Below are 16,651 nucleotides of genomic sequence, written 5' to 3' on the forward strand. Positions count from 1 at the left end.
AAAGCGATATTATTGTGACTCCCTGCCATTTTGAACACTGAACCTTCCTGCCCAGAAAGCTGCTGCTGAATTTTTTTTTTCCTATAAATTACCTGTTTAGCTTGTTGCCTGGTCCTGTCTCCAACAGCTTCAGGATCAATCATTTTCCACTCTGCTGCAATGCTTTTAAAGACATCAGTACCCCCATTCAAGGCTTGAATGAGTCGACAGTCACCAGACAAATGAGCAAGGATCCTCAGCTCAAGCTGAGAGTAATCAGCAGCCAAGATTAAGCCACCTGGTCAACAAGGTAGCAGAAATCATTATTTCATAACTTACTCCAACAACATTCCAACTAACATTGGCTAGAAGGACTGAAGCTGTCCTTGCACCTGAAAGTTTTCCATAGCCACTTCTCTGCAACCTCAGTCTCTGTTTTCTTGCAAATGCCTTTAGTGGTTGCTTCTGCACTGCTAAAAGTTATGCCAATAAACAATATAAATTAAATCAGACAAATTCTTGCCTGTTTGCCCAATGTCCACGCTTGTTTGCTTACCATCCAGTCCCTACATCCAGAATCCATCAAAAACACGCAGACAAGGATCTGTCCAGGTGTCTGTGTAAAAGTCTAGCACCTGACAGGAACGATCGGCACAGAGATCAGACCAGCAGACTTGTACTGAGCCAGGGCAGGCAACGTGAGAACTGACATTTGTATAGAAATAACACTACATAGAGTGCAATTTGTGTATTAAGAGCTGCCTAAGTATAGCTCTTTTATGAAATATGTATTCTTAAAGAGGAAATGAAGGTGTGAACGTGTGAATTATAACATTTGAATACTTTCCCCAGTTGAAATGCTCTCCTTTACAGTCTTGTGAATAATTTTGAGGGCATGATAACTACTGCATTAATTTTCCAAGTAGGATGCTCGGTCAGATATATACTGTCATCAATTCTTAGCTGTTCATTAGATCTAGGATTTTTTGTTAACTGTATTCTCAACAATTAGCTGGCCCAGAGCAGGATCTGGGCATTACCTGGGAAGGGAACAAAGGCATGTCTCATGCTAACAGAAAACGGTATTCCTCTTTCTTCGGATCCATTTTCAGCCTGAACCTTTAGGCCATTAGGCAATATACTGGAACGCCTTCTACATCTGTGGAGACAAAGAATGACTGTTTTTCACCAATTTCTAAAACGCTTAAAGATGCATAATCACTTTTGCCACAAAGAATCAGTGAAAACAAGCTTCTATTCCACTCATCTGCACAATCCATACCTAATTTGACCATGGGGGAACTGGAGAGAGGCCATATGTACACTTGAAGGGATTTACTGACTCTGAACAGATCTAGGGATAAATCTTCCTAGTAAATTCCACTCCAAAACAGGTAAGATGAAAGGCCCCACATCTGTGATGGGTGCATTCCAGAAAGGTAGCAAAGAAATCCTACATGAATCCTAAAAATTCAACACTCCACCTTGAGTGCCAAGTCTTCTCTCAACATCATTCTCATATGCAGAACGCCTACACCAGCCCATACCTAGTAGAGACAGAGATGATGTCCCCCACATCATCAGCCTCATGACTGCATGCACACACACACACACACATAAACCTGTAAAAGCAGGGCAGAAGTTGCAGAAGACGTGCTCATACAACTCTGCACGTTTCCTCTCTAAAGACTGAGCAAAAAATTGCCCCAAACCAACTTGATTTTCTTTTCTAGAAGGCCAGAAGTTTACAGTGGCACCGAGATACTCTGCAACCTCTCAGGGCTTGCTTAGCTCTCCTGTCCCACCAAGTCACTTATAGCTGCAGATGGAATTATATCCATCAGAGCACCCACTGAACAGTGCACAGCTGTGATACCATTCACACCACCTGCTCCCATCAGCACCAGTCTACCAGCCAGCCTGTTTTCTTCTCTGGAAGTCAAAAGGCGTTTGTAAGTCCTTCATGTTTGGGTCAGGGATCCGAGCAATTTCGTTATCAGAATGAACAGGTATCTCTGAGATCAAGACAAGTTTCAGCAAAGCACAGAAAAGACATCATGTTCTTTTCCTTTGTGCACTCCCTTTTCTTCTTATACCTTGTCATTTCAGGGATGGTAGGTATCAAGGAGATGAAAGACAGCACAAAAATCACAGAAATAAATTTTCAAAAGAAATAAAGGTAAGGGACAATGTATGGGAACTGTAGAGAATCACACTGTCCAGCATAGGTTCCCAATTTAGTTGAATGAGTAAAGGCTTTATACCATGATGTAATTTAGCTACACTCCTTTAGTCAGAAGCTTCTTACAACAATAGGAAGGAGTACTAATAGTAATTACTGAGATAAAAGACAGTTTGGACCAAAGTTTGGAAGGCCTATCAGACTTCGACTGCATGACAGCTTCTTTTGTGCCAGCAGTCGTTTCAGTGCCTTCAGGACTGTCCATCTTCCCTCCTAACGCAGTGGCTGCTCTGACTAAGGAATGTAGTCTCAAAAGTCAGCCTGAGCAGCAGACCTCTCGAAGTTCAGCACACGCTCCATTCTTTCAATGGGCTGATTCTCTACAGGGAAGGCTCTGAGAACCCAGCCCACTTCCCAACAGCCCTGCAAAGCTGCTGCAAGACTGAACACTGCCAGAGCTATTTCTCAGAATGACATTTCTGTCTCCATAGCTAGGTCTGGTTGTTCTCCCGTAGAGAGATGGACAAGATCCTGCTACTTCTGGCTCTCTTTCCATGACCTACTCAAGGCACAAGGATTCTGGACATATAGTGGTAGCAAAAGACAGATAAAAGGGACAAAAAACTTCTGAAAGTTCTCACATCTTGCTATGCGAAAAAAAGATGATAAAACTCACTCAGGTGACACATGTGGGACAAGAACCTGAATGGAAAGAGAAAGGACTGAAAACCACCACCAAGTATGAAGTCCCAAACCTCCCAGGCTAGCTGCTAAAAGATCCACCTCGATATTTCACTAAACTGCCACATAACTGTTTAAGCACTGGCATGTAATACTTCCAAAATAGGGTATTTGGTTAACAGAAACCAGATTTAGAAATCTTTTTCTGCTATCTGGTAGCTTTTGCAGGATCATTATCACAAATGAAATTATTAACAAGAATGAAAAATATATTCACCCCATGTTCCCTTATACAGGGAGCTGCAAAGCATAAAACAGGCTAATTTTCTTCTTCTTCTTCCACAATATCCTATCCTCTTTCAGAGCAGCTTAGAAAGTCAAAACAGATCCTAACTTCAGTTTAGTTACTTTTCACACTCAGGCTTCTCATCTAACAGCTGGGAGCATGATGCTAATCTCACTGTAGGGTTTCATAAAGAATTTCAAAAAGCAAGTCGCTACATGGACCCACATGCTGTTAGTATTATTAGGTCTTTCATGCATCACTGATTTTTAGGTATTTATTCCCCTGAAATTGTAAGAGAAACACTAAGTAACAAGTCACGCTGACATGACTGCAGTCACAGGTGAAGTCAGAAAAGAGAAATTTGACAACTCGACCACATTAAGATCAGAAGAGTAGGCAGAAGCTTTACCAAGATCCTCCTACCTGCCCCCAGAAACAGCATGAGAATTAAAATTTCCACGGGCTTGGGAGGGTGGGCTTTCTTCAACCACAGTTGGCATTTCAATCTCAAAATCTCTTGGCACGTTCTGGATATTTGGCTCTGTGAAGGTTATTCGACCTGAGAAGGAAGGCAGAACTAAGTAAGGGTCCAAAAAGAGTCTCTCTAACTTGACACAGCTGAACACACATCTGCATCTCTGAAAAACAAGGGCAGGAGCATGGGACAGGACACAACCACTGCAAAAATTGAAGAAAAGGAAAAATAATTTGGGTTGAATGGGCTTGAGATGGTTCCACTGTAGCATTTATGTATCACTAATAAGAAACTCCCAAATCCAGAACCTGTTTTGGGGTCAGAGATTTACACGCTAATATGTGCAAGAAATTAATACTGCTCGGTGAACACAAAAGCTATTTTAATATATTTAGACTTTTAGGGCAGGTTCATGTGAAATAGGTATTTCAGTATTCTCATTTGGTTGAAGCAGAGCACAGGCTTGATTTCCTTTCTTTTCCCTACAGAAAAGCTGTCCTCCGCCCCAAGAAAAATAGTAAGAAGTGAGGATTTCGCATGTATTTCTTTACCTGTAGCTGTGTGAGTCTGTGACACTGGATATATTCTTTCCATTCCCAGTGCTGAATTCAATCGCTTTTCCCTCTGTAGTGGAAACACCACTTTAGTAATGGCGTTGTTGATCCTCCTCCATTCCAATATCAGCCCTGGCAATGGGTGAAGTGTCTTTAATTTCTCCAAAACATCCTTGTGGGGACAAAAGGGCACAACTACAATTAACTGCTTTAAAAGTTTTATTTATAAAGTTTTTGCATTTCTCCAGGGAAAAGTGACTCCTTCATCCACAGTGAGCTTCCAGTGTCACCGCCTTAAACAGATATCCCCTCCACTTACACTACCTACACCCGGGCAATCAAAGCACCGTGAGACACAGCTGCAGTTTTATTACACTCAAGAAAGCAATGACTTTTCTTTGGACTTTTGCATCCTCATCACCACTCTTAGTCTGCACCAACCAACAGATCACCTGAAATGATCAAACAAAGCATCACTTGCCTTAGGTTCCCTAGGTTGTCTCCTCTCGCCCAGCATTAATGCTCCTCCTCCTCATCCATCTTCTCGCATATTTTTCTACCTGCTCTCACCTATCTGTACACTAAGAACACATAAAATGAAGCCCTTGACCATGCTTCTTGAAAGACAAAGCTGATTGCTAGCAATTAAGTCCTTTCAGTTAAATCAGAAGTATGAAGGGACTAACAAGAATTCTAAAGACAGTGGTATGCAAACATTTCTCAAAATAACATTTTTTTCTATGCAGCAGGCAGCTGCAGCCTCATCCCTCCACATAACAAAAGGCAGAAATCCTCACTTCTTGCTCCCTGCTCTGCCACCACCACCACACTCACTTCTTCACTGCCACCTGAGTTTTGGAAATCAATACTTGTCTTCCAAGCACTGACTACACTGAACAAGGGGAAACTAAGAAAACAACACAGATTAATGAGTCCTGAAAACAGGGAACACATATATCTGCTAATATCACTTGTCTGGCAAGTGCACCCATTAACCTACAGCGGCTGGTTTTAATGCAGCTCCACAATATTTATCAACTGGCGAGCATGTCAATAGCCTTCACATATATACACGCTTTTGATATACTAAATTTGATAAGCCATCAAATCAGCCATTCTGAAGAAAAATTCTCTGAAGCATAGCGTACAGATATGGTAGTACCAGACAGAGAAAATACTGTATTTAATCACCGTGGTATTTAAGTATCTTTCAAGTTGATGTTGAAAAATTCTTCTACTATTGGCTTTAAAAAATTATTGTGCTATTTTGGTCTCACACAAATTCTGTCTAATTTATTCTCATTGAAGCCTGCTATTTATAGTCATGTCCTCACTATGCTCAGGCTTTAGGAGAGTAGGAGGAGTTAATAACTCTGCTAACAGAGAAGACAGAATCCAGTGGCAACTGGAGGAGCAAAAGGCAGTTAAAATTTACTCTCAATTAAGTCAGCATACCTAACTCCAATGTATTCAAGCAGCAGATGTGTGAAGTAAGAGGGAGTTACTTTTACAGTCACTTTCAGACTAGAACCGGGCTTTACTGTACCTTGGTTGTACTGAACTGCTTGCTCAACCTAACCCTGTTCCCTTTGGCACTTGCTCTTCTGGTGTAACCCAGAGTTTTCTTGTTCCCTTGAACTTTCACATCTCCATTTTGTGGCAACTTCAGCTCCAGGAACAAAACCTGAAAAAGGCCAGCATTTCAAATCAGTTTCTGCATGCTACTCCTAAGAGAAAACAAAAAACGACTGAGCGCTTAAACAGCTTGTTCCAACCAAAAGACAGTATGAATGCTTCAGGTAATTAAAAAGCTGATTAAAGATCTCTGCTATCAAAGTCATCCCTCCTCATTTTAATTAACTATAAAATGCAATCTAAAATCTCATTTTCTAAACACTAGAAGTTTGAGTTCAGAGGTATGTTTTTAGAAAAGGTAATTAACTCTATCCAGTAAGTGAGGTTAGTGCTGACAGTCAACTGTAATAAAACATGACGTTAAGACGACTAAAATTGAGAAGAACATTGGTGCAAAAAAAAAGTGTCATCAGGGCGCAGGCTTTAGAGCAACACGAAGGACACTGAAGGAGGTGGTCACAAATACCTTTCATAGAATAGCCAGAATATTAGTTTTTCTAAAAATTTGCCAAGAACTGGAAAATGACGTACATGCTCTCTTGCTGACAGATACAACACAGCTCTTCATTTTGCATTCTGTGTTTCTATATAGCATTATACACCACCGAAGAGCTGAGAAACAAGCTTCTGTAGTTCAGAGAACAGCATTTCAGGAAAAAACTTCCCTTCCCCTTTTCCACGAAGCAGAGTGAAATTGGAGCCAAGCATTATTTCAGGAGTTCTAAATCAGACTACTATTACCGAGCAAAACTTCCACATTTGCAAAGGAGGAATATTTCTGTGGAACGTCTTTTAGTGATGGCTCTTTGCAAATTTTGACTAGTTCCATATAAAGCACAGCCCCTCAGCAAGAAATGAGTATATAGAGAAGAAAGAAATGGGAAAAAAACATACACAACAACTATAACCTATTCCTAAGATTCCATGTAACATACATTAAAAATACATAGTAAAGTTCTTCAAGAGTAAAAGTATTGCTGATTTACATAGAAATCTGTTTCTTAGGCTTTTAAAAAAATCAGTTCTCTACAGGTTCTTAAAAACAGACAGCAGTTGATTTAAAACTTTTAAAGCAGTCTTTCCTCATCTTTCCTAGACAAGGGCAACAATGCAACTTAGTACAACTATTCATAGACTCAAGAGTACATGATATCACATCCCATCTCACGTGCAGAATACTGGTAATTCAAAAATGCTTCTCTAGTCCCACATCATTCATCCAAAATATTCCAAAAGCCTTTTAATTGGCAGATGATCTCATGCGCCATGAGAAGCCAAGGTCCTATACAAACAGTATGCTTATTTCCATGTGGTTTTTATTCCCAACATGCTTATTTCCACTTCTACCTTCTTTATTTCTGCTGAAGTTAGCAGAAATCAGAATGATCAGTAACAAGCACGAGACGCACAGCACTTTGCAGGCAGCAGGCTCGTAATAAGCATAAAGACAAACCAACTCTGAGCAGAGTTCAGTTTGCATTTTGTGTTTTCTTCATACATGGTCTGCCCAAGAAGGCTTCTTCTTAAGTCTAAGCAGAAGCCTCTTGAAGGTAACTTCTGTCAAAGTTCTCGCCCTCCCACCCCAACCTTCACATACCTCTGCAATGTCATCAGGGCTCGTCAAGGAGAAGCTATGGCCTGCCAGCTGATATGCCTTGGTCTCAATCTCACTCAGTTTAGCTTGCATGACCTGTTTCTGGGTTTCATATGCTGCTGTGCTAAAACCGATGCCATTCAGCTCCAGCAGAGCCAAGCAATAATGGGTGGGCATCTCCACTTTCGAAAATACTTCTGTAGTAAGCACAAACCCCAAGAAGATCTTTTACAACATCAAAAACAGATCAACAGATTCATAAAAAGCAACTGGGGAATCCTCAGTTTCTAAAATCCTGAATGTCCTGACACACTAAAATCTTTTAATACAGATTTAGTTTAAATACTTCTGTTTCCGGAATATTTCACAGTAAGAAATATCTCATAATGTGAAGCATTCCAGAATATTTTATCACAAAAGCATTTGAGAGAATAACAACTTCTGTCCAATACTTCTTTTTTTCTAAGAAATACACATCTCTGTATATCAACATTTTATAAACATGCTTAATGTAAAGCTTTCTAACTTGATACACCTGCATGCCACCACCCACATCTTTTGAAAATGTTCAGAGGTTTAGTTGTCACAATCGTAAACAAACTTGCAATAAAAGACTTCAGTGAGACTGGACCTTAATCTTTGGCTTTGGATACAATTTAGAGGAAACAATCATAAAGCTCACTGACAGGTATATGCTTTTTGGGTTTTTTTTGTTTGCTTGTTTTTAAAAAGAGACAAGCACTCAGCAAATATTAGTGCAAGCATACTGGATCATTCACTACGGGATCATAAAAGTTTCATGGACACAACGCATATATGCAAACAATGCAACATGGGCCGGCCAAAGAGCAAGAAACCTCCTTCAAAAAACACCTGAGGATTGCTTCTGACATGGAAATGCAAAGGCTTCTGAAAATGTTCATGAGAAGCCACAGACAGACACACAGGCCCTCTCAGAATGGCCAGGGTACTCTCTTGGGAGGTAAAGACCTGCTTGATTTAGAGACTTAAAATAGACTTTGCTATTGCCTTAACCAATGGAAATCGTGGCTATTTGAGACATAGAAATATTTTAATTTAAAATTTAATTTTTTGACAAAACACATGTACTTCCAAGGGAAGTTCCCTCTTTTCTTTTAACAAATCAGCATTTTGCCAAAGAACATACTTAGATAAGAACGTCCAAATCTCCTCTCTTCTCTATTGATCATTCAGCCTGTGGTAACACAGCTACCTTTACTCCCCATCTTTGCCCTCAAGTAGAGGAGCTCTCTTTACCTGTCAGATTTTCCTTCTGTAATTCATTATGGAGCTCGTTCATGACATTGAAGATCAGCACAGACTCTATTGCTGCTCTGTACCGCGCAGAATGATCTCCGCTGGCACTAAGCCCCAGGCTCTGCACTCCTTGGCCAGTGCCTACCCCTTCCAGTAGAGGTAGCTCACCGGGGAGAAAGTTAGTCACCATGCTGTGAAGCGTACGTTCCTTAGAGCCAGAATCAAGCAGCCAACACGCAACCTGAATAAAAGAGAGACCTCCATCGGACCTTTTTTCCATTTTAGTCATAAAGCAATGTAAATATTTAACTGGGAGTTAATGCAAGGTTATAGTGCAGATTATTTTTCTTGATTTGGCAGGCAGACAAATAATTTGTGGAAAAGTGACATAATTTCAAATAAAAACCTTCAGGAGGGAATAAATCACTGAAAAGCTTCATTCTCACTCAAAGCTAATTCTACACGTTTGAAAACCTTACCCTCTGTCGACTACACACATCTCAAAGTGTTGTCCTCAGGTTTTTTCATTTATTAAAACCCGACACAAAGGGGATTAAATATGAAAATCAGGTTCAAAACATGTTTAATCTGAAAACTGACTTTGTAAAAATTAGAACTTGCTATTGATCTAGAATACTAGTCAAGCTGAGCGCTCCTATTTTTTGCACATCAGCACTAGTACCAAGAATTCTGCAAGGCAAATTTTATTCTCAGTAAGCCTCATACCTCCCACTGTCTTCAAAGTAATTTTGCTTACAGCTATATTTCAATTTCTTGCATCAAAATAGGACGAAAAACAGGTTTCTGCACTGTCTCTGCCATGCAAGCAGAAGGTAAAAACCACATGTATTTGTACGGGGGGGGGGGGGGGGGGGGGAGGTTGTGTATGTATATATTCATTGAGTCACTAAAATAAACAAATACGAGTATGACTCCATTTAATACAAGGAACAGTGCAGGGAAAATTGCTACTTTTATTGCTCTTTAACTTTTTCCTAAAACTATGTATTGGTATGAAAAGCTAAGTTTGTCCTTGTGTTGAACACCTTAGCTACTTACCTGCAGACTTTAATATTGCCACGATGCTATTCAGCCCACGTATGATGCAAACTTTAAAAATCAACACCAGAAATATATATGCATCTAGAGATTTTCCTAACAAGGACAACAAAGTGCTTTTACTTCTTTCTAGTGTTACATTTGAGTTACAAATGGTACCCAAAACCTTTTGCAATTACATGTAAACTTTGTTTTGTTTTGAGAAAATAGTGGTAGAAAGGTGGTCCATACACATAGCGGGTAAATCTTTTGCTTACAAAGTCTTCTGCTCTCAGAATCAATAATCTGACCAGAAGCACTTCTGCCATTTCAGTCCCAGGCTTGTTACTGCAATAAAACCAGAGTTCAGCCCCGTCCACTGGGACAGGGGAGAGATTTAAACTCAACCTCCCCACCCAAGCAATCAGGTGTGAAAGATTAACATGTTAACCTATCACTGAACGCGGTCCGTTTCCCTTGCAGGCACCATGAACGTACACAGCAAAGTAAGTCTCCTCTAAATACTGTTCTAGATTTCCCACTGGAAGAAAGCTTCACTAAACTCCGTGACGGGTGTGCGTATTCAAGTCAAAAAAACAGAAGGGAAGCACCAGAAGGCACTCCTGTCTTTCCACTGGTGTGTTTAAACTAGCAGTTTTATCCAAGCTAAATTTCTTAATCCTGCCAACCTTTGGGTCCTCAAAACTTCCTTCCAACGAGATGCCACAAGCCATCACCAGAGTCTTGTAGTGCTGAATGAAGTTATACATGACAAGTGAGCGCTCCTGCTTGGGCTTCTTCTGCAGGTACAGCTGTAGATGATACAGTCTTTCTGTTACAGACAGGTTTTTGTCCAAAGGTGGCGGTGCCAAACTCATAGTGATTTCTAAGGCAGGAAATACAAGCAAAAATCATGGGTTTATCTACTGCGTGATAAGAAAGGCACGAGAAAAATCTTGAATGCAATCACCTGAAGCACAAAAATTACAGTTGGACTGAACAAATAACAATAAATCCATACCTATATTACATATTTTATCAAAACAGACATGGCTCCCAAAAGCAATATGCTGCATCTGCACTACTAAACAAAGGGTAGCCAGGAATCAAACTCTAGTCAGAAGCCCACGCAGCACAGATTGGGTTATGTTCAGCATTCCAGTGTCAGATTTTTTCTGGAGAGCAAAAATTGAAGTGGTTGAAAGAGAAAAGCAAGTAAGCTAAAGAGAACATGGGAGTAAGCCAACATTTTAGTCATATGCATGCTCAGCAGTCCACTGCTTGAGCCAATTACCTGGCCTTGTTATATAGCAGCATAGATGTACCCACGTTCAAGGGTGTTCAACACTTAAGACCACTGAATAATACGGCTAAATTACTCCACCACACAACTGAGCTAGGTTTGGGATACTCAAAACACTTCCAAGAACCTATCTGTTGAAGGTACTTTCTTGAAACTCAGTATCCTGTAACACCGCACAGCCTGTCTGCTGACTTACCAGTCTGGTCTTGTATCTGCTGCAAAGAGATATAGTAGGCATCTTTTCCACCCCAACATACTGCCAGTCCAACTACCAAGATGTCTTCACAGCCTTGGACAGGAAATCCGTCATCTTTAACTTGCATCCACTGAGGAGAACTTACTAAAGGAATAATTTTTAAGTTACAATTATAAAATGGCATCCATAAATACAGAAGAGCTTGGATCCTGAAAATATAAATGCCTACAGTTGAGCCTAAATGTCTTAAAAGTTAATATATACCTTCATTTTTATCTATACGGAGAAAAATTTGTTTCTTTTGAAAACAAAAACAGCACCACAAACAAAAACCAAAAACCTAACATCATTAGAATAGCAAAACTTTCTCTTAACAGAAACAACCACCCATACAGCACCCCTGCAAAACTCTGGCCTTTCCTAGCAGTCTTTTCAAGAGTTGAGACAGAAATGTACTCCCTCCTTTCACTCTGAGAAAGATTTTGCATTTGTCTGTCAAAAATATATTTTGATAGTTAAGAAATGTTGTTGTTGTTGTTGTTATGGCAATATGACAGCAAAGAATCTAAGTGCTTAATCTTGTTATTTTAAAGGAAGAGTATGTTTATACAGCGGCAACAGCAAACTGCAGCATATGAATACTTCTCTGGAAAAAAATGAAGCAATACTGCAAGAATCCAGAACTGATCGGAATTTTGCACATGCAGATATTGAACCAAGTTTAGTTTTTGCAAACTTGAAAATCTTTAACGTTGGTTCAGATGCAATTCTGTAAGTAACGCTGCTCAGTGGAGACCATGAACAATCCGTACAGTTTACTGTTAAATATATTATTCATTCTAAAATATACTACAACTTGTTTGTGACATGGAAAGATACTTGATAAAGGGACTGCACAACATAGATCCACTTCAAAATTAGATACACAATGAAACGTTAAGAAAATTTAGATGTTCCCAAATGCAAACAAGCTGCTAACACTTCATCACTATCACCAAAGACCTACCAATGAAATGCTTGACATTGTCCTGGTTTCAGCTGGGACAGGGTTAGTTTTCACAAGCTGGGAGGGGACACAGCCGATAGGGCTGACCCAAACTAGCCAAACAAACGCGATATTCAATACCATGCCACATCACGCTTGGTATTTAAGTGGGGGAGCTGGCTGGAAGAAGGTAGTCGCTGCTCTGTGCATTCCTTGCTTTGTATATTCCTTTTATCAGTGGTGTTGTTGTTATTGTTCTCTTCCTTTGCTGTTCTCTCAAACTATCTTTATCCCAACCCACAAGTTTTGCCTTTTTCTTCTGATTCTCCTCCCCATCCCACTGGGGGGGGAGGAGGGAGCGAGCAGCCGTATGGTCTTTGATGGCAGCTGAGGCTAAACCACAACACCAATTCTCCATTCTCCACTAGCACTCAGCTCCTTTGCTTTAATGAGACTGACATTATTCAATTAAGATCAGTAATTTTCCTCCTTTTTTGCAAACCCTTTCCTTCTCCACTCCTGCTTTAAGTTGAAGGTGCCACCCTGCTGCTCACAAAATAACGTGCTGGAACACAGAACTGACCTTTTTTGAATTTGCCACCAATCGTTGATTTGGGAGACAACAGACATTTTGTCCTTTCGCATGCCACTGAGATGGAGAATCTGCTTTTCTCCTTCCATTCTGCAACAAAAGTCTGGAAAAGTGCTTTGTCGCTTGCTACATCAATAATAGTGAAACTTTCAGCACTTAAGGGAACAAGTGGAAAAACATCCTGAGACAGCTGCAGTGAAAAGCCTTGGTCTATAGTGGAATCATCTTTCACCTCATCAGTCTCAGCTGGGTCTACAATTCCAAGAGTGACCTGGAGTGGTTTTACCTGCTGCTCTGCATTGCCCTCACTATTCTGCTGTGGCTCAGTCAGCTGCCCTTCATTCATGCAGGCGACTTCTTTCTTCCTTGCAGATTTCACAGAGAGAGAAACAGAACTCCTTGGAAAAAGCTCTTTGGGGGGTGTTGGAGGAATAAATGCATTATTACTGTCTGGTGGAGGACAGGATGTTCCATTGCTTCCCTTGAGTGGAAGTATTACGCAGTCTGTTTTCTGAAGATTGAAGTCCTCAGTTTTGTTTCGATTAATCTTGAAATAGCTTTTTAAATCCTGGCAAGTAGGCAAAGGCTCTGGCTGACAACGGTCAGATTCAAAAACTGGATCTGGCTCTTGATTAGTAATAGGAGCAACTAACTTTTCTTTCAAGCAGGAGCTTACTGAAACTGGTTCAGTGCCTGAGGGACTAGGCCATTCGTCTAACACATCCTGCAGTCCTGGGCTTATTTCAAACGAGTGGTCAGTCCACACCACTGGATGGGTTTTGTTGCCTAAAGCCTGCTGGCTTCTCCGGAGCCTTTCACCTTGATCTCCTACTAACCTCTTTGGTCTGGGTTCATTGTTACAAATCACTGAGTTTCTTAATTCTGACTGATCATGAAATGTAGAAGGAAGATCTTCCAGAAAAGATGGGGAGTTTGCATGATCTAAAACTTCAGCTATTAGATCAGAGAACGCTAGAGACTCATTGTTATGCTGTGCAGGGTCTTCATGCTCTTTCTGATTGCCACTGACATCAAACTTATTTTGAGCAGGTCTTAGGTTCTGCAAAAGACCTTCTGGAGGAAGCAAAGCCACTTGCTTCTCCACAGGTTCCTTTCTGTCAGATTCCATGATGTGAACAGCTGAAAGGTCACCGACATTACTGAAGCTATCATCAAACAGCAAACTATCACTCATATTCAGGCTTGTTTCGGGTACAGGGTGGCATTCTACTTGTTCAATGTGCTCCCTTCCAAAAGGGGAGGCTGCTTTATTGAGGTCTTTAGATGCAGTCTCCCCTTTCACTGAATTTTGGGTCTTGTAATCTTGTAGAAAACTGTGTAGCTGGGAGTCGGTCACTGAGAAATCGCAGGCAAGGCAAGGTGCAGATTCAATTTCCATCATTACAGGCTGTAAATTAAGGCCTCTAGACTCCAAAACTTTATTACTGCAGTGCTGAGCTGTGTTTTTTGTGATGTTATTTGTTGTGGTAAGACTTGATAAGCCCAGTTTCCTAACTGTTGCAGCCAGCCTTCCATCAGTAGCATTCTCCGTTTGTGAAGCGCTTAGTTTCTTGGTGATATCCTGCTGTGGCACTGCTGCCAGCTCTGAACCTTGTATTCCCTGCTGTCCTGTGATTCCAGCAGCTCCCTCCTGCTTTATGATCATCTCAGTTTGAGTATCCAACTGTAAGCTGACTTCAAAGTCTCTAGAGTTCAAAAATAGATCAGAGAATGGACCATTCTGAACATCACCTGCACTGCAAACACCTCTGGATTTTACTAGAGAGTCTTTCAGAACATCATTAGGATTGCTAGAAAGGTTGGCTTTCTGCAGTGCTCCAGCTTGTAACAATATTCCATTGGGCTTTTTCCCTCCATTTTTGCAACCATTCTGAATCTGAATATGGCAGGATTTATCCTTACCAGGACAAAAATGCACAGGATTCTGTATTGTGCTGCCACTATGGACATGTCCATTTCCAGAGCAGCTAGCAGTTACGTTACGGTGAGCTGTCTCTAAAGCCACCTGCTGCTTACCGATCATCACTTCAGCACAGCTCGCATCTGTTTGCGTGTTACTAATTTTATTCCGCTTATCATCAGTATTTTCATTTCGCTGTGTCCTAGCACTAGCAGGTATCATTAGACTTTCTACAATATTATGTCTCTTCACACTGATGTGTGGAGTACCCTGCAATGTAACAGGTGCCTGAAAACATGCTCTCCCCTTAGGCATGCCTTCATTAGTGGTGGTAGGCTCTGTAAATAATCCTTCCATTTTATCTTTCCTCCCAAGTTTAATTTCCCCTATCTGTACAGAATTTGAGACTTTACAAGATACAAATCTTGTTTCCATAAATTCCTTCTTATTTTGGCCTAAAAAAAAATTATCTGTAGAGATGGTGGGGTGGAAAGCAGGCGGCTTTTGTATGTCTATGCTAAGCATATCTGAATCTTCAAGAAGTGACCTCTGCAGTTTTGAAGCAGTATTTCTGCTCCTAGTCCGGTTTAAATGCACGTCTATGCTTTTTATCAATCTAGAGGCTGAAGATTTTGTTCTCAGTGTTGGTGTTTTTCCTTGTTTGGCAGGGAGTTCTGGAATTGCTTTCCTGAAATCTGTCTTATCTTTGACCAGATAAATTCCTTCTATGTTTTCATTATCTCTGCACATATTTGGCCGTTTTCTAGCTCTGTAGACAATATCATCATTGCCTTCCTCTGCTCGAGCATGTCCCCCGCCTGGGACTTCACTCTCAAATCTGGAGTTTTCTGTACTACCGCTTAATCGCCTTTTATATCCCTTTTTAATATTCGACAAGTTTCCAGTCGGAGAACCAAGGCCATTATGATGTTGAACTCTGCACTCTTTTTTGTTTAACACCCTAGAAGACTCTGAAGACCAATCTCCATTTGATCTATGTAGTCTGTCTTCCAGTTCTGACTCGCTGCTGATCATAGAGGATGTATCAGACTCAAGAGAAGACTCTGGGTTCCACTGCACTCCCATCAGTGCCAAGTCCTGCTGGAGAAGTCCCCTGGCTTCCTCCACGATGAAGGAAGCTGCTTCTCTTTCGGTCAAGCCTTTCATTCCAGCCATCCAGATGCTGCGCACAGTCCGACGCTCCTCTGCTGATTCTTCATCTTCATCCACAGCCCTGCGAACACTATGGGAAAGGTAACAGACAGATGTAAACATTCACGCAGAAAATAACAAAGACCACAAGGAGCTGGCACTATTCTGCTCTGCTCCCATTTCAATTTGCTTCATAGCTTCCCAATTTCACAGAAACACTATATTCAAAATATAACACCCTTAATATGAAATAACTATTTCAGTTTTCTATATGTGAACTGATGTCGATGAAAGATATTACTGTGTGCATACCCAAGGAGCATTCCCAGGTTTCTGTGTCCCAACAGGTACCCCAGATGAGTCCCAACCCCCTACTAGGGCAAGGGTCTGAATCAATCCTCCTCCATGTGCTCTTTTCCAAAGAACAGAAACGTCAGAAGCATGAACCAGACAGGTGTCATGGCACAGTCCAACATGTACTTGATCAAGGAAGCTTGTCATTCACTCACATGAAAATCACAAGAGAATCTCAAGTTACATACAGTAATAAATCGTCATCTAATTTGATCATATGGTGCAGCTGCCTTTTAGAGGCAGCAAAAGGTCTCCGGAAAGCATTCACAATTCACCCAGGACTAAACAGTGCATTGAAAAGAGGAACAAGAAGAAAATTCAGGTCTCGCAAACTTATTCTGCAAATAAAAAATGCTTCTATTAATTTCAAAATAATTACGGAATGACTGGCATCGGTCACAGAGACGCACAAGTTATTTCTAACTAACGTTTGGCACCAAGTCCCA

At 40.8% G+C, this 16,651-nt stretch overlaps 1 protein-coding gene across 1 annotated transcript in view; it reads right to left on the reverse strand.

The window, feature by feature from the left end:
- The window catches only part of POLQ (DNA polymerase theta), a 54,375-nt gene that overhangs the window by 9,702 nt on the left and 28,022 nt on the right, over positions 1-16,651 (reverse strand). Inside the window, exons 16-25 of the mRNA XM_075437452.1 lie at positions 12,770-15,942; positions 11,202-11,345; positions 10,392-10,588; positions 8,665-8,905; positions 7,390-7,583; positions 5,704-5,841; positions 4,155-4,329; positions 3,552-3,687; positions 1,020-1,138; positions 93-277 (exon numbers count right to left, since the gene is read on the reverse strand). Coding sequence (XP_075293567.1) covers positions 93-277; positions 1,020-1,138; positions 3,552-3,687; positions 4,155-4,329; positions 5,704-5,841; positions 7,390-7,583; positions 8,665-8,905; positions 10,392-10,588; positions 11,202-11,345; positions 12,770-15,942 — 4,702 coding nt within the window. The remainder of the gene's footprint in view (positions 1-92; positions 278-1,019; positions 1,139-3,551; positions 3,688-4,154; positions 4,330-5,703; positions 5,842-7,389; positions 7,584-8,664; positions 8,906-10,391; positions 10,589-11,201; positions 11,346-12,769; positions 15,943-16,651) is intronic.

The sequence above is a fragment of the Opisthocomus hoazin genome, chromosome 1, assembly GCF_030867145.1.
Source record: "Opisthocomus hoazin isolate bOpiHoa1 chromosome 1, bOpiHoa1.hap1, whole genome shotgun sequence".
Taxonomy (NCBI): domain Eukaryota; kingdom Metazoa; phylum Chordata; class Aves; order Opisthocomiformes; family Opisthocomidae; genus Opisthocomus; species Opisthocomus hoazin.